This window comes from Schistocerca cancellata, chromosome 5 (assembly GCF_023864275.1).
Source record: "Schistocerca cancellata isolate TAMUIC-IGC-003103 chromosome 5, iqSchCanc2.1, whole genome shotgun sequence".
NCBI lineage: Eukaryota > Metazoa > Arthropoda > Insecta > Orthoptera > Acrididae > Schistocerca > Schistocerca cancellata.
Window position 1 is genome coordinate 143,711,402 of NC_064630.1, and position 24,951 is coordinate 143,736,352.

Below are 24,951 nucleotides of genomic sequence, written 5' to 3' on the forward strand. Positions count from 1 at the left end.
AAATTAGTTTTTTTTATATAGTTTACATCACAACTATGTCGATGGTCCACTACTTGCATGGGATTGTCCATGATAAACTATACTTAAAATTTTTGTAAAAGCATACTTTATATCAGATTTATAATTTTAATCATACTACTGAATGCTGCAGTGTCTGGCATTTTATGTTAAATTGTATACGTATATTCAGATGTACTGCCCTCTTATTGGAATGTCAAATCTTTATTACCTACACCATCTGTTGGCTCTAACTAATTGGGCAGCTTTCATATTTTTTTTACATACAAAATACTGTAATGTACTCTACATACATTTTTTAAATTACTGCATATTTTTTATTGTTTTACTCTGTATATTTATTGAACTGCCTTTTGGTGGCAGCTTCTTCTGATACTGTCAACAGACAAGAAGGCTCCTTATGTCGCCTCTTTATATCATTACAATTTATCTGTTGTAGGCTACCGTACAACAAAATAGAGCATAGTGCATACAGGGTGGTCAGAAAACATCTGAAAAGCTTGTAAGGGTGTTGTAGGGTAGGTTGCAATGAGAAATAATAGTTAAGAAAAAGTTTTATATGATGTGTCATTTCTGAGTTGATTAGCATTGAATTTAACCGATCAGACCATCATGCGGGCAACTTCAAGTGGTCTGCTAGATGCAATTTAGTTTCAGTTGTTCTCATTCGTAGATGATATTGCACATGACTGCTCAGACTTTGGCTCAGGTTCGATCCTTACTACCATCCCATGTTCACTGTCTTGTTCAGTTTTAGGAAATCAAATGAAGAACATGTCCAGCAATATTGTCTCTGGTGGGCTGCTTGAATTTGCACGTGCTAGGCGGGCTGCTTGAATTTGCACGTGCAACAGCTGACCGACTAACTTCAATGCTAATTAACTCGGGAATGGTGCAAAGTACTGAATTTTTTTTCTTAACAATTATTTCTCAGCACAACCTACCTTGCAACATCCTTACAAGCTTACAAGACTGTTTCTGACCACCCTGTATGTATCGTAACTACAAAGTTTGAGGTAGATGTATTCTAAAAATCTTTTATGTATAACTTCTTACCGATGACTGTGTATTATTCCCATATACTTTACAGGACTTGTAAACATGATTGTGACAGAACATCTCACTTTAATAACTGATGTGGACACTGCTTTTTATTACGTGGTATGTACTCTCACATCTATTATAGAACAATTAATTTGGTCTAGTCTTTACATTATGAATACTAGCCAGTAGCATTTTTTATATTCTCACATTTGAAGCTGGCTTTTTTAACTGATCGAAACTATATCTTGACAAATAAAAAGTTTTCCAAAGGAAGACTGCACCACTGTACAAGACTTCATGTGAGCACTGGCTGGCACAAATGTTTTTAATGTTTTCAATTGTAAAAGGACATACAAACAGATACCATTAGCCACAAGCGACATTTTAAAGAGGGTGGTGATTACTGCATTTGGTTTATTTGAATTTTTGTTCATACCTTTAAACCTAAATAATGCTATCCAGACATGGCAATGTTTCATCAATGAGGTACTTAATGAACTTTCAGTTTTTTAAAATGAAAGTTCCACTATTTGACAATGTTGATAATTTATTCCACTGTAAAGTCATGATGTCAGTCTTTAGCCATTTTCAGGCACCACAGTTTTGGGCATGATCCCACTTCTATAAATGAAGTCACTGTCAAATATATTAAAATTGGTTTACATTTGTTTAATATACGACGACTTCTTTTACAGAAGTCTGATAATGCTCAAAATTGTAGTACTTGAAAATGGCCAAAGCCTGGAATCATGATTGTACAGCAGAATAAACAGTCTATACAGTCAAATAGCAAAACTTTCATTTAAATAGTATTAAATGACCACATCCCCAAACAATCATAGAATTACTGACTTTCACTTTGTTTTGCCTACTTAGTGTTCTCTCCTAATGCACAAGTGCATAAATAACATGACCACGGTGTGGTGATAAACAAAAAAGAGAGAAAAATCAGGATCATGGGAAAGACTCAAGTTACCTTCCTGGGCCATACCATTTCAGTTTACAGCATCCACCCATTGGCAAAAGAAGTTGCTACACTAAAATCTCTGCCAAAACCAGGAAATTACTAACAACTGAGGTGTTTCCTGGGAATGATAAAGTTTTGTTGACTTCACCTACTGGCAACAGCAGACGTGCTGACACCACTCAAAGATGCACTAACAGGATGCGACACCACAAGATGCTGAGTGGTTAAGTAGACATCAGAGATGTGAAAGGCATTCAGTGACCTCCAGATGAATTTAAGCAAGGCACTGTTACTCGGTCATCCGATTCTCTACACACAAATAGCAATTGTTGTTGATGCAAGCCAGTAACAACTGGTGCAGCACTCCAACAAGTAGAGAACACTGGCAACCACTGAAGTTTTTCTCTAGGAAGCTATAACTGGCCCAAAAGAAGTGGAATGCATATAACTAGGGAATGGTTGGCAATTTATGAGAAAGTCAGATACTTCTATCTGCAAATAGAACCTTGAACAGTGACTATTTTTACAAATCATAAGCCCATTACCCCTGCATTCAAAAATGTCAGCAACAAATGCTCACTACAAGAGTTTCAATATACAGAATCCGTAAGGTCCATAAAAGGAGCAGAAAATTTAGTGGCTGATTCTTTTTACCTTATCTGTGGAGTGTTGGAGATTATAACAGACTGCAGAGTACTTGCTGTGGAGCAAGCCCAAGACCCACAGTTAGGTGACTCACCTACAAGACTAAAACTAGAACAAATTCCAGTACCCAACTCAAAGTTGAAGCTGTGTTGTGAAGTTTCTCAAGACAAACCACACCCATGCTTTTTGAAGAAGTTCTGAAAGACAGCATCCAAGACCTATCTCACCCTGGAACCAACACTACAATGAGATTACTTAATGATCATTTTGTGTGGATTTCTGTGAAAAATACGCACATGAATGGACATGTTCCTGAATTCTGTGGCGCCAACAAAATAAAGTGGGCAGCAATGTACAGAGTGATATCGGTAACTTTCTAGGCCCATGTTCGTGTTGACCTGATACCCCACCCTTGACTATCAGAAAGATACACAGACTTATTCACAGCCACTGACAGACCTACAAGGTGGGCGGATGCAACACCGATATATCAGCTAAAACTATGGCAAAAACCAAAATGAATTTTCACTTTGTAGTGGAGTTTGTGCAGATAAGAAACTTTCTCGCAGATTAAACCCATGTGCCAGACCAGGACTTGAACCTGGAACCTTTGCCTTTCTTGGGAAAGGGCTCCACCAATTGAGCTACCCAAGCACAACACAACATACTCACAGCTTTACTTTCACCAGAACCTCACCTCCTACCTTCCTTCCAAACTTAACAGTAGTTCTCCTGCAAAACTTGGAGGACTAGCATTACTGGAAGAAGGGATGTAGCGCAATTTTGTGCCGATACTGCAAATGGCTGAAAGCAAGGGGAAACTACAAGGCATGCAGCTCTACTGGATGGTTAAATTATGGTGGCTTTTTCTTGGGTAAAACAGACTCCATTCGGATCTCTGGGTGGGGCTACTTAGGAGGATGTTGCCAACAAGAAAAACAAAACTGGCCTTGTACAGGTCAGACCATGGTGTGTTACATCCATTAGAGATATATGGAAATGGTCAGGTTTATGTTAGATATAGTTGGAATTAGCAGAATATGGTGGCATGAAGAATAGGACTTTTGGTCAAGTCATACAGAGTTATCAACATGAAATCCAACAGGGGTTGTAAGGAAGCAGGCCTAACAATGAATAAAAGAACAGAAATGGGGATATGCTACTATTAACAGTGTAGTAAATGCATTACTGTGGCCAAGATACACTCCAAGCCAACATCTGTCACATTAGTACAAGTTTATATGCCAACTAACCTCGCAAAATTATGAAGGTACTGAAAGAATGTATAGTGAAATAAACAAAATTATTCATATAGTTAAAGGACATTAAAATTTAATTGTAATGAGTGAAAGGAATTCAGAAGTAGGAAGAGGAAGAGAAGGAAAAATAATAGGAGAACATGGACTGAGGAAAAGGAATGAAAGAGGAAGTCACTCAGTAGAATTTTGCACAAACCATAATTTAATCATCTCTAACATTTGGTTTAAGAGTCATGAAAGAACGTTGTATACATGGAAGAGATCTGGGGGCATTGAAAGTTTTCAGACTGATTATACATGGGTAAAACAGAGATTTTAAAACCAAATTTTAAACCGTAAAACATTTCTGGAGGAAGCTGTGGATAACTCAGAGCAAAACTTATTGGTTATGAACTGCAGACTAAAACTAAAGAAATTGCAAAAAGGTAGGCAATCAAGGAGATGGGATCAGGATGCATTGATTGAACCAGAGGTTGTTTAGAGCTTCAGAGGTGTGTGTGTGTGTGTGTGTGTGTGTGTGTGTAGCATATGAATGGGTAGCACTGAGGAATGAAATATGGAAGGCAACAGAGCATTGCATAGGTCCAGTAGAAATGTTTGGATAACTCATGATGTACTGAAATTAACCAATGAAAAGAGAAAACATAAAAATGTAGCAGGGGAAAGGCAACACATATGTTTAAAAATGCGACTGACAGAAAGTGCAAAAATGCTATGCAGAAATGGCTTGAGGACAAATGCAAGATTGTAGAAGCATTCGTAACTAGAGGAAAGATACATGCTGTCTACAAGAAAATTAAAGAGTACTTCAGAGAAAAGAGAAGCAATTGTATTAATATCAATAGCTCAAGTGGCAAGCGAATATTAAACAAAGAAGGGAAAGCTGAAAGGAATATATAGATGTTCTATACAAGTGGAGCAAACGTAGAGCAATTTTATAAAAGAGAAGAAAAAACAGGTGAAGCAGAGATGAGAGACATGACACTGCGAGACAACTCTCACAGAGCACTGAAAGACCTAATTGAAACAAGGCCCCTGGAGTAGGTGACATTGCCTCCGAATTATTGACATCCTTACAAGAGCCAGCCATGACAAAATTATTCCACCTGGTGTGCAAGGTATATGAGAGGGGCAAAATACCCTCAGACTTCAAGAAGAATGTAATAATTCCAGTTCCAAAGAAAACAGGTGCTGACAGATGCGAATACTACCAACTATCAGTTTAATAAGTCATGGTTGCAAAATATTGACACAACGTATTTACAGAAGAATGGAAAAAGTGGTAGAGACCAACTTTGGTGAACATTTGATCAGGTTCCAGAGAATTGTAGGACCATGTAAGACAATACTGATCCTATGATTTACTTTAGAAGACAGACTGAAGAAAAGCAAACCTAAATTCATTGCATTGATAGATTTAGGGCAGGTATGGCAAACCTTTGGTGACCTGTGGGCATGATTCACATACTTACTTAAGCTCGCAGGCCACTTCATCACATGACGCGCAGTAGCACACTTAGCACATGAAGTCAAAACTATAGCATCAGTGGTGTTAATGTTTATGGAGTAATGCACTGATATCAATGGCACCCCTTTCCCCACCTACCATGCCAACAAAGCATACCGAAAAACAAGCATTTTAGAGAGTACATTCATTTTATGTTCACCTCACCTTCAGATGTTTACATTTATTTATGCATCTTGTTTCTTTACTTATGACATTTTACAATAGCTGTCCTAAGAACTTTCACTGTAAAATTCTGCAGCACCTCGGTCTCTCTTACATGAATATCTTCCACGGGCCAGATTCAAACCCATCATGGGTTGAATATTGCTTACAGGCTGCCAGTCGCCCACCTGTGATTAGAGAAACCTTTGGCAATGTTGACCGGAATAGTCTCTTCAAAACACTGGAGGTAGCAAGGGTAAAATACAGGGAGTAAAATGTTATTTACAATTTTTACAGAAACCACACTGCAGTTATAAGAGTCGAAGAACGTGAAAGGGAAGCCATAATTGAGAAATGAATGGGATAGGGTTGTAGCTTACCAGATGTTCTTCAATCTGTACAAAGTGCTAGCTGTGAAGGAAACCAAGGTGAAATTTAGAAATGGTATTACAGTTTGGGGAGAACTAGTAAACACTTTGCGGATTGCCAATGACATTGTAATTCTGTCAGATACTGTTAAGGACTAGGAACAATTGTTGAATGGAATGGATAGTATCTTGTAAAGTGGTTTACAATATGAGTATTGACAAAAGTAAAAAACGGTAATGGAATGCTGTCGAAGTAAATCAGGTAATGCTGAATGAATTAGATTAGGAAAAGAGATACTAAAAATAGTAAATGGATTTTGCTCTTTGAACAGCAAAATAACTGATGATGATAATTGGAATAAGGAAGATATAAAATGTAGACTGACAATAGCGAGTAAAGGCTTTCTGAAAAAAGAGGAGTTTTTAACATATATTAATTTACGCATTAGGAAGTCTTTTCTCAAGATTTTTGTCTGGAGTGTAGCTTTGAATGGAAGGGAAACATGGACAATAAGCAGTTCAGAGAAGAAGAGAAGAGAAGCTTTTAAAAGGCGTTGCTATAAATGGATGATAAAGATTAAATGGGTATATCGCATAACTAACAAGGAGGTACACAACAGCATTAGGAGTAAAGAATATTGTGGCACAACATGAGTAAAAGAAGGTATTGGTTGATAGGACCACTGTGTTACACAAAGTAACTGTCAACCTCGTTTTTGGAGGGAAGTGGGGGGTCTAAAAATTGTACAGGGAGAGTGAGGTATGGATACAGTAAGCAAATTTATGTGGAAGTAAAGTGCAGTTGTTATGGCAAGATGAAGAGGCTTACACAAGATATCAAAATTAGATGCTTTCATCTTCGTGGAGTTAAAGCAATAGTTGCTTATAAAAAATTGTCCAAATTCAGTCTCCAGCATGGTTTCCTTTATTTCCACATGACTGATTTTGGGCAAGCTGCCCATCTTCAGATCCATTACCAAAAATTGTCTTATAAAAATAATTGGTGAAAATTACAAATGGTTTAAAATTTAAGTTTATAATGCTTAAAGATTCTTAAGAAATTAATTATAATACAATTTGGGGCAGTGCACCATAGGTTATAGTTACAGAGTAACCTTTCGGATGTGGAATTGAAAGTTCACTATCATTACTAGCCACAACTAGCCTGCTGCGATTTTATACAAATATTATTAAGAAACCCAACTGGAGCAACATCTACAGTTCTGAAAAGTGTCCTCTATATGTAGCGAGAGGGGCTGACATAATTCATAAGAAATGCTCCTAAATATAGCAGAAAACACTGATGTGGAATTTAATATCACTAAAATATTTGAAATAAACTTCACAAAACAACCAGCTGGTTACCCAGTGTTGCTCAGGTATATATTTATTCCAATCTTCTATTAGCCCAAAACCTCCACCCCCTCTCTCTGTCCACCTCCTCCACTCCCCACTTCCTGTCCATATCCTCCTGCCCCTCTCTCAGTCCATCTTCTCCTCCCCCCCCCCCCCACTCACTGTCCCTCTGCTCCATACCCTTCACCCTGTCCACCTACTCCTCACCCCTCTGTCCATCTCCTCTCACCCTCTAATTCCATCTCCTGCTCCCCTTTCACTTTGCCCATCTCCCCCTCCCCTTCTCTCTTTCCATCTATTCCTCAACCTCTCCCTGTCCATCTCCTCCTCTCCCCTCTCCCTGTCCACTCCCTCTTCTCCCTTGCACTGTTCATCTCCTCCTCCTTCCTTTCTCTGCCCACCTCCTCATCCTCTTTCTTTTCTCTGTCCATCTCCTCCTCTCCCCTCTCTCTGTCCATCTCTCTCTCTTCCCCTCCTGCCCCTCTCTCTGTTCGTCTTCTCCTCCCCATTCTCCTTGTCCATGTCCTCCCTCTCTTGGTCCATCTCCACATGCCTCTCTCTCTCTCTCTCTCTTTCTCTCTGTCTATCTCTTCTCCCCTACTCTCTCCACCTTGTCAACCTCACCCCAAGAGGAAGTTGCTGGTTCTTACACCTACAGAATTTATTTCCAGATAGTAAGTATATGTGTACTAACTTTGATTGAAATCAATCCGGGGGATTAGGAGGATCTTTTTCTAGCGTACCAGACCAAACACGCCAGGCTGAAAACCCCACCATGCTGAAGTCTCCTCTGCTGTGTCCAATCCAGTAACAGTAATCAGACAGCATTTGGAATGTGAGTGAAAGATAGCAAACATAAGGTTTACTGCAATAAGTGGGCAAATGGAAATGCAACACAGCTCAAAAAGTTTTAATTTGAATGTGCTGGAGAAGCTAGAAATTAATGCCCACCAAGTGAAAGACCGAGAGAAACTATTTAACAAGCAAAATGACTTCATGCATAGTAACTATTACAAAATTTTTAAAGACTTGCTTTGGGATGAGGTGGGATGTTCTACCAAACATCAGCTGCAGTAGCCCTCAGCAAACCAGTGGTGACGAATTGGACATGGCAGAGAAAACATCAGTGTGGTTTGGTGTTCAGCCTGGCACAGTACTGTAGCAGCTTTACAACCACTAAATAAGAGGAGGAGAAGAGAACTTCATAATTTTCTATGTTTCTTTTAAAGTTTAAAGATATCAAAGCCCTAAATTTTTTAAGTGATGCTTAGGAAATTTTTTTATGTATGAATTATTTCAGTCCACAGAGGGCCATTGCCAAACAGAAGGAGGAGAAGATATTTTTGGTGCATTTTAAAGCCTGTGTAAAGCTGTTAATGATAATAATGTCCTCACTGAGGTTTCATTCAATAACACCTTTTATGTATTACGTCAGTCTACAGATGGCACTTTTGAGTGGTACAAACTTGGTACCAGTTAGGATCCCTATCAAATGTCTTAAATTTCTCTTTTTAATAATTGATTGATAAAGCTTTTTTAAAAATGTTTTAGCACTTTTAGAATCTGCATAAATGTTTTATGCTATACTTAGCAGTATTTCTCATGAATTATATCAATCCACACTCTACAAGCAAAGAGCGCTTTTCAGAGCTGTAGGTATTGCATTAATCAGGTTTCGTAAGAGAAACAGAGAGAGAGAGAGAGAGAAAGAGAGAGAAGAAGAAGAAGAAGAAGAAGAAGAAAAAGCTGCAGCAGACTAGTTTATGGTATGGTTGAGTAGGCGTAAGTTGATTCCTGACAGTTGCAGTGGGCTGGGCATGGCAGCTTTGTGGGCCTACCGCAAACAACATAGTGATTTTGCAAACATCTCTGTGGCAATGCCTCAGTGTTGTCACAGCTCAATGGACAGCTACACAGCTGAAAGCTGGCAACAATACTACTAGCTGTCAGAGATCTTCTTACCCCACCTCAACTACAGTTATGACACAGAACTTTCAGTTCCACATTCGACAGGTTACTCTGTAACTGTAACAAATGTTATGTTACATGGATTTGAATTATAACTAACTTCTTAAGAATCTTGAAGGATTCTAAACTTAAATTTTAAACATTTTTAATTTGCACCAATTGTAATTACAACACAAGTTTGTGAACAACTGTCAGTTCCTGAACCAAATGTCAATCCTATGCAGGCCTTCCTGCATTTTGCTACAGTCTTTTGGTATTGAAACCTTCTTAAAGACACCCGCATCATCCGTGAATAGCCTCATGGAGCCTTCAGCATTATTCTATAGCTCATTAATGTAGATTAATGATGTGTTAAGCTCTGCCTGCAAGAAAGTTACCAATGCAATTACAAGTCTGCTCTGACATTTGGTGGGCTCATTTTTTATCCACTAAATGACAATATGGAGTTGTATCAAATAGTTTCCAATAGTCAAAGAACACTGCATCAACCTGGGCACCTTTGTCTATGATATTCTGGATCTCAAGGGTAAATGGAGCAAGCTCAGTTTTAGAAGATATATCTGCATATCTGCAGAATCCATGTTGATTTTTGTTGAACATATTTTCTGGTCTCCAAAAATGCCATAAAGTGTGAACATAAAACATGTTCCATAATTCTACAACAGACTGATGTTAGCAATATAGACCTGTAATTAAATGCATCTGTCTGACAACCATTCTTGAATGACCTGTGCTTTTTTCCAGTTACTAGGTACCCTTGTTTGCGCCAGTGACCAATGACTCCCTGAAGAAGAACAAGTTCTTTTCTATAATCTCTATAAAAATTCACAGGTGTCTCATTGAATCCAGCTGCCTTTCCACTATTGACCTGATTTTCTATTCTGTGATCACTTATCTGAATATCTTCATGCGGTGACTGAACAAAGGAAACATATTACAATCTGCAGTGAAACAATTTCAGAAGACTGAATTTAGTATTTTGGACTTCTTTCCGTCAAACTCTATTCGGTTATTGCCACCCTTCCTTACTCTCTCTGCTCATTGTCTCCACCTCTCCTTCCCCCCCCCCCCCTCCATTTCTCTAACCCTTATATGCTCTACCCTCTGAACTCATTTCATTTAGTTGCGCAGCTTCTGAGTCATATGGCGAAAGACCTGCCTCACACTTCCCTGTAACATCTCCTTGCCATGTGTGTCCTCCCGTACCTCCTCCCCACCTCCATCTACCCAGACAACTGCTTTCAATAATCAATGTTCACTAACTAATCAGTCTTGCTGCTACTGTAAGCATTGGGCATCTATGTGGTTGCGTGCGCACTCTCACTACAAAAAGAGCAAGAGTTCAAAAGCTAGTGTTAACTGTTTTCTAATAAGTGTTTCTGTTTACCACACCAATCCTCCATACCTAAGTGGTTACCTTTCCCTTACTTTAGGCATTTTTCCAATCAAGAATTTCCATTATTATATTTCCTTTTCATAGCAAAGATACAAAAAACAGAGGTTTGTAATATTTCTCCTTACTTAATTTAAACCTCCATCAAAAATGGAATACAACTCCAATGCTAAATTTCTTGCACTTAATACAAATGTCCATTTACTTCAATAAACATAACTTTGTGACTGATGTTTCAGTGAGTCGATTGGTAGGGGCCAACGGCCAGACAATCACAGTTCTGTCTCGACTGCCATGAGCTTGCATTTTTGTTCCTTTTTACAAGTACATGTTGAGCATTGTTTAGCATGGCAGACTGCATACCAGCAACACTGTCCCCTGATACTTCAATTTGTCAGTCATAAAGTTAATTTAATTGTAGTACAGTTAGGAAGCCACATGTGACTACCACTCACGACTATAATAAAAGGATTTGTATTACATGTTCTGAATACTGAAATTTCAAATATTTACTTTTAGATCCTCTCTTTATGTTTTTATTTTGTTTTATTTACAAATTACTTATAGCTCAAGGCTGCAAATAAATAATTGCACTTTAAATCAAACCATTCAATCCCACAATATTTCTTCCCAATAAAAATCTTGTACCACAGTTTATTGACTGCGGGATACAGATGTTGGTTGCCCTGCGACTGTGTGCTATTGCACGTAATAACCTATTTTGACAGCCAGATGACAACTCCATTTATCAACAGCCACACAATAACTAAATGTTGTTTTAACATGAATTAGACGGTGAAATTACAACATTTTCTCATTAATTTATTTTCAATTCTTGTCTATCGACGAAACGAAGCACTGATAAGTGCTGGAAACCCCCATGTCAGTTAAGAAAAACAATACAACCTAGTCAGGATCTCATAAATCCCACCCAAAACACAAAGTGAAATAAATTTGTGTGAATATATTGACATAAATTTAGCATAAATGCATTAAACTATAACATAACATAACATATAACATAACATAACATATATAACATAACATAACATATAACTATAACACATTTTTTCCCACGTGGAATGTTTCCCTCTATTATATTCAAACTATAACATTATGAATATTTACCTGATACCACCCTGACATAAGTATTTCCATTAGTATTTGTAACATTGCAATAGGTCTGAGCATTAGAACTACTGTGCATCTTACTGTCACTGAACATGTAGATAAGTGAATTTATCATTTAAATAGGTAAATGCATTTTGGATAAGAAAATGGATCAGGCAGGATAATAAGAAAACGGCAGTATGGACCAGTTGGAACAGCATATTGTCAGTGAGGTTCAGGAAGAGCTAGAGATCAACAACTGATTAGAAGTCACAGAGGACAAAGTAGAGTCGGTATGAGAAAAACTGAATGATGTTACCAAGGAAGAGAAAGTGGTGAGGAAGGAATTGAGATAGGAAATACAATGATTAAACTCTCCCATACAAACCAGGGAACGTGTCAAACCCGTAACAATATTTCTGTACTGAAAGAGGAAGTGTACCCCTAATTGGGCCAAATAGAGAAAAAAGTAAGTGTACTAATGGCAGAAAAGTTCAGCTATGAAGACAGGTGGTCCCTCTCATCTTAGATTCTGAGTCACCCACTACTCTTTCCTCCCTAAGGAATGAACGGCCAGTTCCAAAAACTAAGAATAATTTTTTACCTGCTTTTAAATGTGTCTGTCATGGATACAGGAATTTCACTTTGTGAAGGTCAGTACTCACCAGATATTTTGTCTCTTTATAATATTATGAATAGTCAACAATAGGTTCTACATGTTGGAGAAATTGATTGAAATATTAATTTCTTTTAGAAGAGAGGTAGGATCTAGGCTAGTGCTTTAACAGTGCAGCATTATGAGTCATAGAAACTATCAAAATTTTTGATTTGAGACATCTTCCATAAACAGAGGAAGTAATTGTTTATTTAGTAAGAGACATAAATGATAGGAGCTCAAAATGTAACTACTGTCTCATGTACTTGGCCAAAAAATACATTACTTTTCCAGCAATACCATCAGGGACTTATAACTGCATGCAAAACATATAAAAAAGATTGAATGATTCTTTTAAAAAATGACTGCTTCAGAAGACAAGAACAATGCTGTTATTTTTTACAAGAGTAAATAAAGAAATGGAGAATGAATATCAGGATTTCCATACTTTGTTAGACAAGATGATGAGATATACTCATGTAGTTTAACAAATAGTGCACTATCTTGCATGACAGAGGGTCAGCCAACTGGATCAATGTCTACTGGTCTGGTGCACCAATCAGCCCGAATGTGGTTTTGATGCAGATTCCCCACATTCATAGAGGTATATGTCAAGCTGAGTCCTCATCTCTCCTTCAGAAAGAAACACAACATAAAACAGTTAAGACAGAAAAATACACAGAACACAACTTACATTATTCACATATATGATTCCCCCTCCCATCTCATAGAGGCCGCGGATGTGACAAAAAGACTGGCACCCAATCACAGAAATAAAATAACTAATAAATTCAGCATGGGTAATTGTCCATAAGGTGCAGAGCAGAAACACAAGATCAGTGCCAGAAAAGAGAGAGATGAATACATAGAAGAAAATGAACTTTAATGGGGTTTGTTAAAGTATCTTTGCTTTGCTATACTTTTTATAAAATAATATGAAACTGGAAAGTCCTGGATGGAATGCAAACAATGGGCAGAGTAAGGATCACTGTGTAGCAGTGACATTGGGCAGTCAATAAGAAATATAAACCCAATTGAAAACAACACGCTGTATAAATTATGATAAATTAAGATCAGTAAAAGGAGCAATAAAGGAACGTGAACATAACAATTGATCCGAAAGTGACTGAAAAAGCGAAAAACCAGTAGTTCAAATTGCATTAGCACTAGCATGATGCCATTTTCAAATAAATTTGACACTGAAACAAATGATAACCAAAAGAGCTACATTTTTCACCCTCAATTTAGTCAATAGTTTGTGTACTGGAATAGCTCAATTCAAAGTTGTATGCATGTGCACTTGCATAAAGTAAGTGTTCACCTTGTCTGTTCATAGGATGTTTAACCACATGTGCACATTATTTCCCATTTATGCCACCAAATCCTTTAAAATAAAGATGGGCAATGGATCTAGAACAACTATACCTCCATATGTTAGTTTATCACATATATTTTTGTGCATTTCTGTGGAAATGCTGTAGTTCTACTGGCTTTTCAGGTTATTGATTTTCCACTTTACTTTCAGATCATCTTGTACCTGTAAATCTTATGATAGACTTTTCACTAAAGAATCCAATATAAGTAACAAACTTCTTGGGTGATTACTAAAATATAACTGTATGTATTTCTATGGTATATAGTTAATAAAACAACATATTTGCTTCATTACTGGAGATTTAAATATTTTGTTAATCAGTAGTACATTGTTTTATGATTGATTACTTAGCTGTGGCTTCTTGTGAGCAACTACACTAAAGGCAACAAAACTTTGTAATGACATGATAAGTTCAAGGTATTTTTCTCCTTGGTGAGAAATTACAAACTGTTTCTTGTCTGCATGGAATTTTATAGTGGAGATAACTGCATTACATAGTACTGAACTTGGGATAAATTTCAGAGTTTTGCAGTGGTAGTATAGGATTTGCGCAGGAAGTGTAAGCACATCTACATCTACACTCCACATGCTCCTTCCTGTGTGCAGTGAAAAGCACCTCACATACATTATCGTCCTATCTTTTCCTGCTCCATTTTCAAATGTTTTGTGGAAAGAACTACTATCAATAAACTTCCATATGTGTTTGAATTTCTCTGATTTTACTGTCATGGTCATTTCGCAGTATACATGTGAGGGGAATAAGAGATTACTTGATTCTTCTTTAAAAGGATGCTTCCATAAAATTAACAGCAAATATCTCTGATACACCTCACAGCATCTAACTCTGGAGCTGGATGAGAATCTCCACAATTCTCCCACACTTAACAAATGAAAACCTGTTTTGTGTTTAACAATATTAAATCAGTGAAAATGCTAGAGTACTCACCGCTGCTTCCACCACACAGCGTCCCTCAGAAACAGAGCCCATAACTGGTGCGTGCCTGCCATGGCTATAAGAAGTACGCTGAGATCATTTTGTGCATCTGCCTCTCTTCCAGGAACAAGACAGAGGTCCCAGGGAGATGATAGGGACTGCTGTGTCCACAGGCCACCTCCAGCTGTATCGTGTCCCTGCTTGCCTGTTCCTGCCACAGTTGTCACTTGGCATGCAGTGAGATCTATCTAAAACATGTACAAGTCATATCAGATCACAGAAGCTGCATGGTCCATAGGTAAGGTGTGAGGGGGAGGGAGGAGGGAGGAAAAAGGGAGGAGGAAAAAGATGAGGATGAGGAAGATGAGGATGAGGTTGGAACAGTTTGTAATTATGCACAAGCTGAGTATAGTGTCACATACCACAATATTCTTTGGTTATAGCATCACTGCACATTTGAGGTATTTGGATAGTGCTGATGAACACTTATTTGATTTAAGGTACTGTTGAGCTGCTGAACAATGATGTGGGTGAATTAACAGGTTTTGAAGTATGTGGGAGAGGAATATCATGAGAGTGGTCAAGTTTTATTGATGCATTAATTTATACACTCACTAGTTGGTGCTGTGGCTGCATCTAAGTGATTTATTAGTGAAGGGGTGTATCCAGTGAAAATTAACTAAGAAAGCACAGAGAATATTGTATGAAAATGTCTAAAGAAATAAGGAAGCCAAATTATGGATGGAACAAAACTGATAAATCAGCACAACCTGCACACTGAATTATTAACAACTGCTGATTTGATAAGTTCTGATAAAATGGAACACTTTACCCATTTTATTCATATGAAGTAGGCCTGTTACTAAATGCGTTGTCAGACTGTAACTCAGCCATGTAAGCAGTACTCACATTCTGAAAGCACTTCTCTGTCAGTAACAGTATATGTAATTGATAATACCACTAGTTTTAATTTAATCTTGAATGCCAAGTACTATTTAATGTTATAACACAATTTACCACGGTCAATACTGAGTTATCATTTTAGAGGAAGTAATCTCATTGTTCGAGTCAATTTTATAGCTTCTCTGTTCATTCGGTCACTGTAAGTATTGCACAAATGTGATGAAACATCTGTGAGTTACGGTTCGTGGGCATTAAAAGCATTCTTGAAATGGACTGGCCTGCCCAGAGTCCTAACTTGAATCCAATGAAACACCTTCAGGATGAGTTAGAATAAGTGCAAATCACTACCTTCTCTGGTTTTGGATCTTGAGGAAGAATGAGCTGACATTCCTCCACAGACATTCAGACATCTCACTGAAAGTGTCCCCAGAAGAGTTCAAGCAGTCTGGATCACACAGTGTATACCATCAAGAAATATGGTTTAGAAGAGGAAATAAATACTGGTTATGACGTATCTTCACCCATGACGTGTGTTTTCAGAGCTTGTGCAGCCATACAGTTCACAGGCCCACTTATAGGAGCAACCTGGGTCGGCCCCCTGGATGCTCTTATGAGATGCCAAAGAAACAGTATTATTTAAGAGCTTACAAACCTATACTTCACTGTGTCTTTCGTATTTCTCTATAAAGAAATCACATTTGTTCTTACTATAGTAAACTTGGTAATGAGCATGGGATCAAGTTCACTACAGCAAGAAAAAATGTGATTTATGGAACATAGTGCTTTACAGAGAAACACGTAAGATACACTGAAGTACAGGCTATGCATAGCACTGAACGCATTGACTGAACAACAGTAATACAGGTTACAGAAAAGGCTGAGCACCTGTTTGTGATTGCAAATAACACTATTTCTTTCGCAGCTCACCAGAGCATGCCAGGAGTATGACCCACATTGCCTCTATAAGCAGGCCTGTGAACTGTATGGACGCGCAATCTCTGAAATGGTGCACATCATCAGTGAAGGTACATCAGGTTACGACCTGATTCTAAACTGCTATGGCTATCTCATCCCACAATTTCCTTCAAATTCTATTAACACAATCAGTGCCATTTCTAAACAATTAACTACAGAGATAAGTAAAAGGATGGGAGCATACAATGGATGTAAATTCCCATACTGATGAAATTCTGACCATGAATTCATGTTATGATGACAGCGAAAGGGAAAGCTAAAAACACCTCTATATTCATAACAAAACTGTTTCTAGTTAGTGACACAACAAGCACTAGGTTACCTGATGTACAATATTATTGGCATCAGTCATTCTTTACTCTGGAAATGAACAAGTCATCTGGGAATGCAATGCTGTTACCAACAAAATAAAGACATAAAAGGCCAGTAGAATCTCTCTGGAAACGCAGAATTCAAATGGAACTGGTAGCAGATATACAGGGTGGTGCACGAAAAACTGTCCCAGAGTACAGACTGCTCACTAATTAGGCATAAATTGTTGCCTGCCCTAACATATGCAATAAAAAGTAGTTAAACATGTAATAATTAGATAATAAAGAAATAACAGATGAGCTAATGCAAAGGTCTGTATTTACTGAATTAATCTTGTCTTTTAACATCACACTGCATTAGGTGCTGCAAATGGCCTCCTTGTGTCTCAGTTCACTTTTGCACACGTCCTACTGCGTTAATATACACTTTGTGCAACTCTGCCGCATCAGTCCTCAAAGTTTCATCACGAATATTGTCCTTCAAGTCTTCTCATATTACTGGGTTAGTTGCATACACTTTTCCCTTTAGACTGCCCCACAGATAAAAGTCACAAGTGGATAGGTCCAATGAATGTGGCGGGGACATTCTTTTTCTGACAGTCCTTTCTTTTGACAATCTTTCATGAATTTGTGATATTACTGACATGAAGTATGACAGTTCACCCCATCCTGTTGAAAGACAACATATGTAAGTTCATGGGAATCAACTGTGCATAAAATTCTTTACAGATTTGCATATACATAGAAGCGTTTACTGTTGTTTCTAAAAATATGGAATCCACAATCTGATTTGCTGACACTACACAACACACTTAGATTTTTTTTATCCTGAAGAGGTTCTTTATTAATTTTATAGTGATTGTTCGTCAACCAGTATTTGGTGTTCTGGGAATTAACATGTCCTGTCAGACAAGGACGCCAACTATCCAAAATTTCTGTGGGTGCATATCAACGGCGAAATGTGGTGTACGTTATTTTGTGGAATCTCTCTCTTTTTTTTTTTTTTTTTTTTTTTTTTTTTTTTTTTTTTTTTTCACCCCCCCCCCCCCATGAACCATGGACCTTGCCGTTGGTGGGGAGGCTTGCGTGCCTCAGCGATACAGATAGCCGTACCGTAGGTGCAACCACAACGGAGGGGTATCTGTTGAGAGGCCAGACAAACGTGTGGTTCCTGAAGAGGGGTAGCAGCCTTTTCAGTAGTTGCAAGGGCAACAGTCTGGATGATTGACTGACCTGGCCTTGTAACACTAACCAAAACGGCCTTGCTGTGCTGGTACTGCGAACGGCTGAAAGCAAGGGGAATCTACGGCCGTAATTTTTCCCGAGGGCATGCAGCTTTACTGTATGGTTAAATGATGATAGCGTCCTCTTGGGTAAAATATTCCGGAGGTAAAATAGTCCCACATTCGGTTCTCCGGGCGGGGACTACTCAAGAGGATGTCGTTATCAGGAGAAAGAAAACTGGCGTTCTACGGATTGGAGAGTGGAATGTCAGATCCCTTAATCGGGCAGGTAGGTTAGAAAATTTAAAAAGGGAAATGGATAGGTTAAAGTTAGATATAGTGGGAATTAGTGAAGTTCGGTGGCAGGAGGAACAACTTCTGGTCAGGTGACTACAGGGTTATAAACACAAAATCAAATAGGGGTAATGCAGGAGAAGGTTTAATAGTGAATAGGAAAATAGGAATGTGGGTAAGCTACTACAAACAGCATAGAGAACGCATTATTGTGGCCAAGATAGATACGAAGCCCACGCCTACTACAGTAGTACAAGTTTATATGCCAACTAGCTCTGCAGATGACGAAGAAATTGAAAAAATTTATGACGAAATAAAAGAAATTATTCAGATAGTGAAGAGTGATGAAAATTTAATAGTCATGGGTGACTGGAATTCGGTAGTAGGAAAAGGGAGAGAAGGAAATGTAGTAGGTGAATATGGATTGAAGAAATGAAAGAGGAAGCCGCCTGGTAGAATTTTGCACAGAGCATAAGTTAATTATAGCTAACACTTGTTTCAAGAACCATAAAAGAAGGTTGTATAAATGGAAGAATCCTGGAGATACTAAAAGGTATCAGATAGATTATATAATGGTAAGACAGAGATTTAGGAACCAGGTTTTAAATTGTAAGACATTTCCAGGAGCAGATGTGGACTCTGACCACAATCTATTGGTTATGATCTGTAGATTAAAACTGAAGAAACTGCAAAAAGGTGAGAATTTAAGGAGTTGGGACCTGGATAAACTGACTAAACCAGAGGTTGTACAGAGTTTTAGGGAGAGCATAAGGGAACAATTGACAGGAATGGGGGAAAGAAATACAGTAGAAGAAGAATGCGTAGCTCTGAGGGATGAAGTAGTGAAGGCAGCAGAGGATCAAGTAGGTAAAAAGACGAGGGCTAGTAGAAATCCTTGGGTAACAGAAGATATATTGAATTTAATTGATGAAAGGAGAAAATATAAAAATGCAGTAAATGAAGCAGGCAAAAAGGAATACAAACGTCTCAAAAATGAGATCGACAGGAAGTGCAAAATGGCTAAGCAGGGATGGCTAGAGGACAAATGTAAGGATGTAGAAGCGAGTATCACTAGGGGTAAGATAGATACTGCCTACAGGAAAATTAAAGAGACCTTTGGAGATAAGAGAACCACTTGCATGAATATCAAGAGCTCAGATGGAAACCCAGTTCTAAGCAAAGAAGGGAAAGCAGAAAGGTGGAAGAAGTATATAGAGGGGCTATACAAGGGCGATGTACTTGAGGACAATATTATGGAAATGAAAGAGGATGTAGATGAAGATGAAATGGGAGATACGATACTGCATGAAGAGTTTGACAGAGCACTGAAAGACCTGAGTCGAAACAAGGCTACCGGAGTAGACAACATTCCATTAGAACTACTGACGGCCTTGGGAGAGCCAGTCCTGACAAAACTCTACCATCTGGTGAGCAAGATGTTTGAAACAGGCAAAATACCCTCAGACTTCAAGAAGAATATAATAATTCCCATCCCAAAGAAAGCAGGTGTTGACAGATGTGAAAATTACCGAACTATCAGTTTAATAAGTCACAGCTGCAAAATACTAATACGAATTCTTTACAGACGAATGGAAAAACTAATAGAAGCCGACCTCGGGGAAGATCAGCTTGGATTTCGTAGAAATGTTGGAACACGCGAGGCAATACTGACCCTATGACTTATCTTAGAAGCTAGATTAAGGAAGGGCAAACCTAGGTTTCTAGCATTTGTAGACTTAGAGAAAGCTTTTGACAATGTTGACTGGAATACTCTCTTTCAAATTCTGAAGGTGGCAGGGGTAAAATACAGGGAGCGAAAGGCTATTTACAATTTGTACACAAAGCAGATGGCAGTTATAAGAGTCGAGGAGCACGAAAGGGAAGCAGTGGTTGGGAAGGGAGTGAGACAGGGTTGTAGCCTCTCCCCGATGTTATTCAATCTGTTTATTGAGCAAGCAGTGAAGGAAACAAAAGAAAAATTCGGAGTAGGTATTAAAATCCATGGAGAAGAAATAAAAACTTTGAGGTTCGCCGATGACATTGTAATTCTACCAGAGACAGCAAAGGACTTGGAAGAGCAGTTGAACGGAATGGATAGTGTCTTGAAAGGAGGATATAAGATGAACATCAACAAAAGCAAAACGAGGATAATGAAATGTAGTCGAATAAAGTCGGGTGATGCTGAGGGAATTAGATTAGAAAATGAGACACTTAAAGTAGTAAAGGAGTTTTGCTATTTGGGGAGCAAAATAACTGATGATGGTCGAAGTAGAGAGGATATAAAATGTAGACTGGCAATGGCAAGGAAAGTGTTTCTGAAGAAGAGAAATTTGTTAACATCGAGTATAGATTTAAGTGTCAGGAAGTCATTTTTGAAAGTATTTGTATGGAGTGTAGCCACGTATGGAAGTGAAACATGGACGATAAATAGTTTGGACAAGAAGAGAGTAGAAGCTTTTGAAATGTGGTGCTACAGAAGAATGCTGAAGATTAGATGGGTACATCACATAACTAATGAGAAAGTATTGAATAGGATTGGGGAGAAGAGAAGTTTGTGGCACAACTTGACTTGAAGAAGGGTTGGTAGGACATGTTCTGAGGCATCAGGGGATCACCAATTTAGTATTGGAGGGCAGCGTGGAGGGTAAAAATCGTAGAGGAAGACCAAGAGATGAATACACTAAGCAGATTCAGAAGGATGTAGGTTGTGGTAGGTACTGGGAGATGAAGAAGCTTGCACGGGATAGAGTAGCATGGAGAGCTGCATCAAACCAGTCTCAGGACTGAAGACCACAACAACAACAAACCTTTCATTTACATTCTTTTATGAACACTGCCTGTGTCATAAAGATCTGTGCTGTGATAAAATAAAAATATCAATACTATAAGCATACGTTGAGTCCGGAACACAGCTGACTTAAAAGCAACAGAAATGAGATTGAACTCAGATTCAGTTATACTTGGACGAACCAAAAGCCCAGAGGTGTAAGATACGTGATACATGCTCCCCTGTAAAAATAAAAATCCTGGTCCCCCCAACCTAAAACATACAACCTATCATTAACTAACTGCTGAGGTAGTCTGTAACAATTGGCTTACTTGTATCTCAGATTATTCTTTGTTATTGCTCAATATTAGTAATAAGATGTCTTAAAACAATTGTTGATGAATAGATTGAGGGTACTGTAGCATGTCACTCGTACGGAAACACGAAAGTAAGCCGAAAAGACAGGATTCCATTCATAGTATAGTGCAGCTGTTGTTCTGGGGACTGCCTTTGACTTGGTCAGAGAAAGGCAAGGAATGGGGGAGTGTGTTGCATGGTTGCCTTTGCACAAAGACATCTGAAACAAACATGTGTTTTGGATTCAGAAATTTTAACTTTCATCTCAGTGTTTTAATAGTTCATTACTTGCTGATAAAGGCAAATGAGTAACATTTATTTTATTTTGTTTTTATCAAACTAAAAATTCTGTGGATACGGTGCCCCCCAAGATTATTTATGTAGTGCTCGAGCCCCAGTGTACCAACATAGTTGGCGCACATGCTGTTAGATGAAACCAGGCATCATCAGTCGTGACATACAGCAGCAGAACCAACATTCTGCTCTCAATTGTTTGACAGGGCAACTTAACAGAAATTCACATGTTTTTCTTTATCTTCCTCCTTCCTGGACACATGTCATTTTGTCAGGTTTAATCCATACATGGTGCAAAACTTGTTGATGAGACCTACACAAAACATTCACTTGTTGCAACAATTTATGTGTCCACTCATTTGGACTCTGCATCATTTGTGCTTGAATATCCTCAATCACAGTAGGTTGCTTGATTCCTTTTAGTGTTTGCAACTGATCCTGTAGTATGCCACTTTGTCACCATATACTGTGTACTGCTCTTTTCTGGCATGGAAATTACACAAAACTTCTTTGCAAAAATGTCCCAAGTTTCCTTAAATGAATTGCTAAACATGTATTGTAATTCCTTCTTGCCAATGATACATCTTGCTGAGATATTTACTTCACATATTTAACCATGTCGCAATGGCTTTCACTCATTTCAATACACAACAGCTTCGAAACAATACATGACAATTGGCTGGTGACAATGAGCAACTTAGAACTTGGGGTTGGTTTTAGTGCACCATCCTGTATATGGACAGCATTCTCAAAACCAGTTCATTCCTTACTTCACCTTGCATCGCTTTTCATGCAAAAAAGGTAATGTCACCCAACTCCTCCTATAAACATATTGTATTAAAATTGGTCCAGACTCAACAATGTTCTGAGTTACTTTTACGATTTTCTAGCACTTGTATTTTTTGAACATTCTACATGAAACACATTTAGTCTTGGCAAGTCAGCTTTGATTGGCCAGAAACTGTGGTGTTATTGTCAGTCTTAACAAAAAAACAACCAGCTTTGACTGAGAAGGCAGGTATATATGGATTGTGGGCCTGACGTTCTTGTTGAGCATTCTTTACATCAACTAATCATTGATATATCATTTCTGGCACTTCCGTCAACTGTTACTGACATCTTCCACTTGATCAGCCAGCTTTTTAATCCTTCCTTTCTGACTTGTTATACACACTATTTCTAAGCCATTTTCTGTCACTGCACTTCTCCATCATCCCCTGCACTATCACAAATTAAACTTTTCAACTTACACTTTTTTTCCAAAACAACTGAAATGGAGAATGAGAGGATAAAAATAACTGACAAATCCTCTTGAAACAAGATGGGGCTGGTAGATAGTGGGAGAAAGATAGGAGAGTCAAAGAAAGGAATTCCACTTGCTGGTCTAGTAAGGGCTTCGAATACACCGGCTACCAACAGAAAGAAAGTGAAGGAGTGAGTGAGAGTGCAAAACAGTAAAACCAACAAGGCAGACTGCAATGAGTGTTTTACAGCTTAGTATTTTCATGCTTGCTTGTTAAAAAACAATGAGCTGAAAAAAAGGATCAAAATTGCAGGGAATCTAATTTTGAATGATGTTACCTGATAAATGCACTGTTTATATCCATGAAAAATTTGAGATTGCAAAGTTGAAATTTGTAATCAGGACCCTGAAAAAGAAAAAGGAGCAAATTTTTGTAGACTGCAAGGAGTTGTTTTACCAAAGATGGTATAGTAAATGACAGTCACTTAGTACAACAATTATGTATGAATATACGACTCCTGGTTGAAGGGCTAATTTTGTGTACCTAAAGATTATCTGTAATCTAAATGAAACTAGTTATGTTAATAGAAGTTATTAACATCCAGCTATGTGGTGTGTGACATGATTGTTGAAAAGCTTGACCAAATTTAGTAGGGTGATTTTTATATTCTCAGTTTCATAATTTCTCATTCATTTCTTTTTTATAAGTATAATTTTTATTACCAGCAATGACAAAACTATGGCATACATAGTCATGTTGTTACAGAACAATAATCACATTTCATATATATGTCACGAGGATTGGCACTTACGGTGTCACAGTATATGATCGAGTGTGACTTGATATAATATCTTAATATTTCGGTATGGTACAAACTTGGTACTTGTTGTGATTTTACATATGTTTCAGAGGCTCCTGGATGTTAGGTGATGGTACACAACCAGTTGAATGGGTAAGAAGTACATTGGGCAATGAGCCATGCACAGTTGTTTTGTACTGAGCAACATCCCACTACATTTGATTCCACTAGTAAAAGGAACCTCACTATGGTGGAAAAATAGGTAGCATTTGGAGCCAGTCTCCAAGTTAAGATCAGGCTGACAGTCATTAATAAGCTATGGAGTCTCATTCATCATAGAGAAGTAAATTCTCATTGCTGGAGCAGAGTATATTACAAACAGCAAAAATAATTCTGTAAGTGCATGACCTGTCTAAATACTGGTTGCTGTCTTTGGAGGAGTAGGATATAACAGTCTACTACCTTTTCTGGCCACAAATGAAATTAAATGAGCTGCCACATGACTTATTAGTTCAGCTATAATTTAGAATTTTAGCAACTATTCTATCAGTTACAAGGTTTTACCACCCGTGTGCCATGCCATGTCACTGTGTGATAACCTCAAGTACATGAGAAGTCTTTGTAGGAAGATGCTTTGAAACCTTGTCAGTGGAATGTGACATCAACAGATTTTGGTAGCAAAGATGTATCATGTTTAAAATCACACTCTCTTCAAACTGTAGTCATTTGTAATTTGAAGCATGACATTGTGAGAAAGACAGAAAAGTACTAATATGACTGAACTTAGTATTGGGCTGGTGAATAAATTCGTAGTGTTTCTGCCTGAGTTTAATAAACACAACAATACACCTGACTGTGAATTTTATCATCAATAATATATTCTCCTTCACTATTTACAAGTCTGCCAACACTAGGGTAACTTTTTGATTCTGTGGCAACAAAAATCACTTGGTTTTGAGGGAAAGAACTCATCAAGCCATGTTAGGAGCGCATTTTCATCCAGAAAGGAAGTTCCTTGAAGGT

At 38.0% G+C, this 24,951-nt stretch overlaps 1 protein-coding gene across 1 annotated transcript in view; it reads right to left on the minus strand.

The window, feature by feature from the left end:
• The window catches only part of LOC126188080 (NHL repeat-containing protein 2), a 156,838-nt gene that overhangs the window by 65,872 nt on the left and 66,015 nt on the right, over positions 1 to 24,951 (minus strand). The window contains exon 6 of the mRNA XM_049929532.1: positions 14,774 to 15,009. Within this exon, the coding sequence (XP_049785489.1) occupies positions 14,774 to 15,009 (236 nt within the window). The remainder of the gene's footprint in view (positions 1 to 14,773; positions 15,010 to 24,951) is intronic.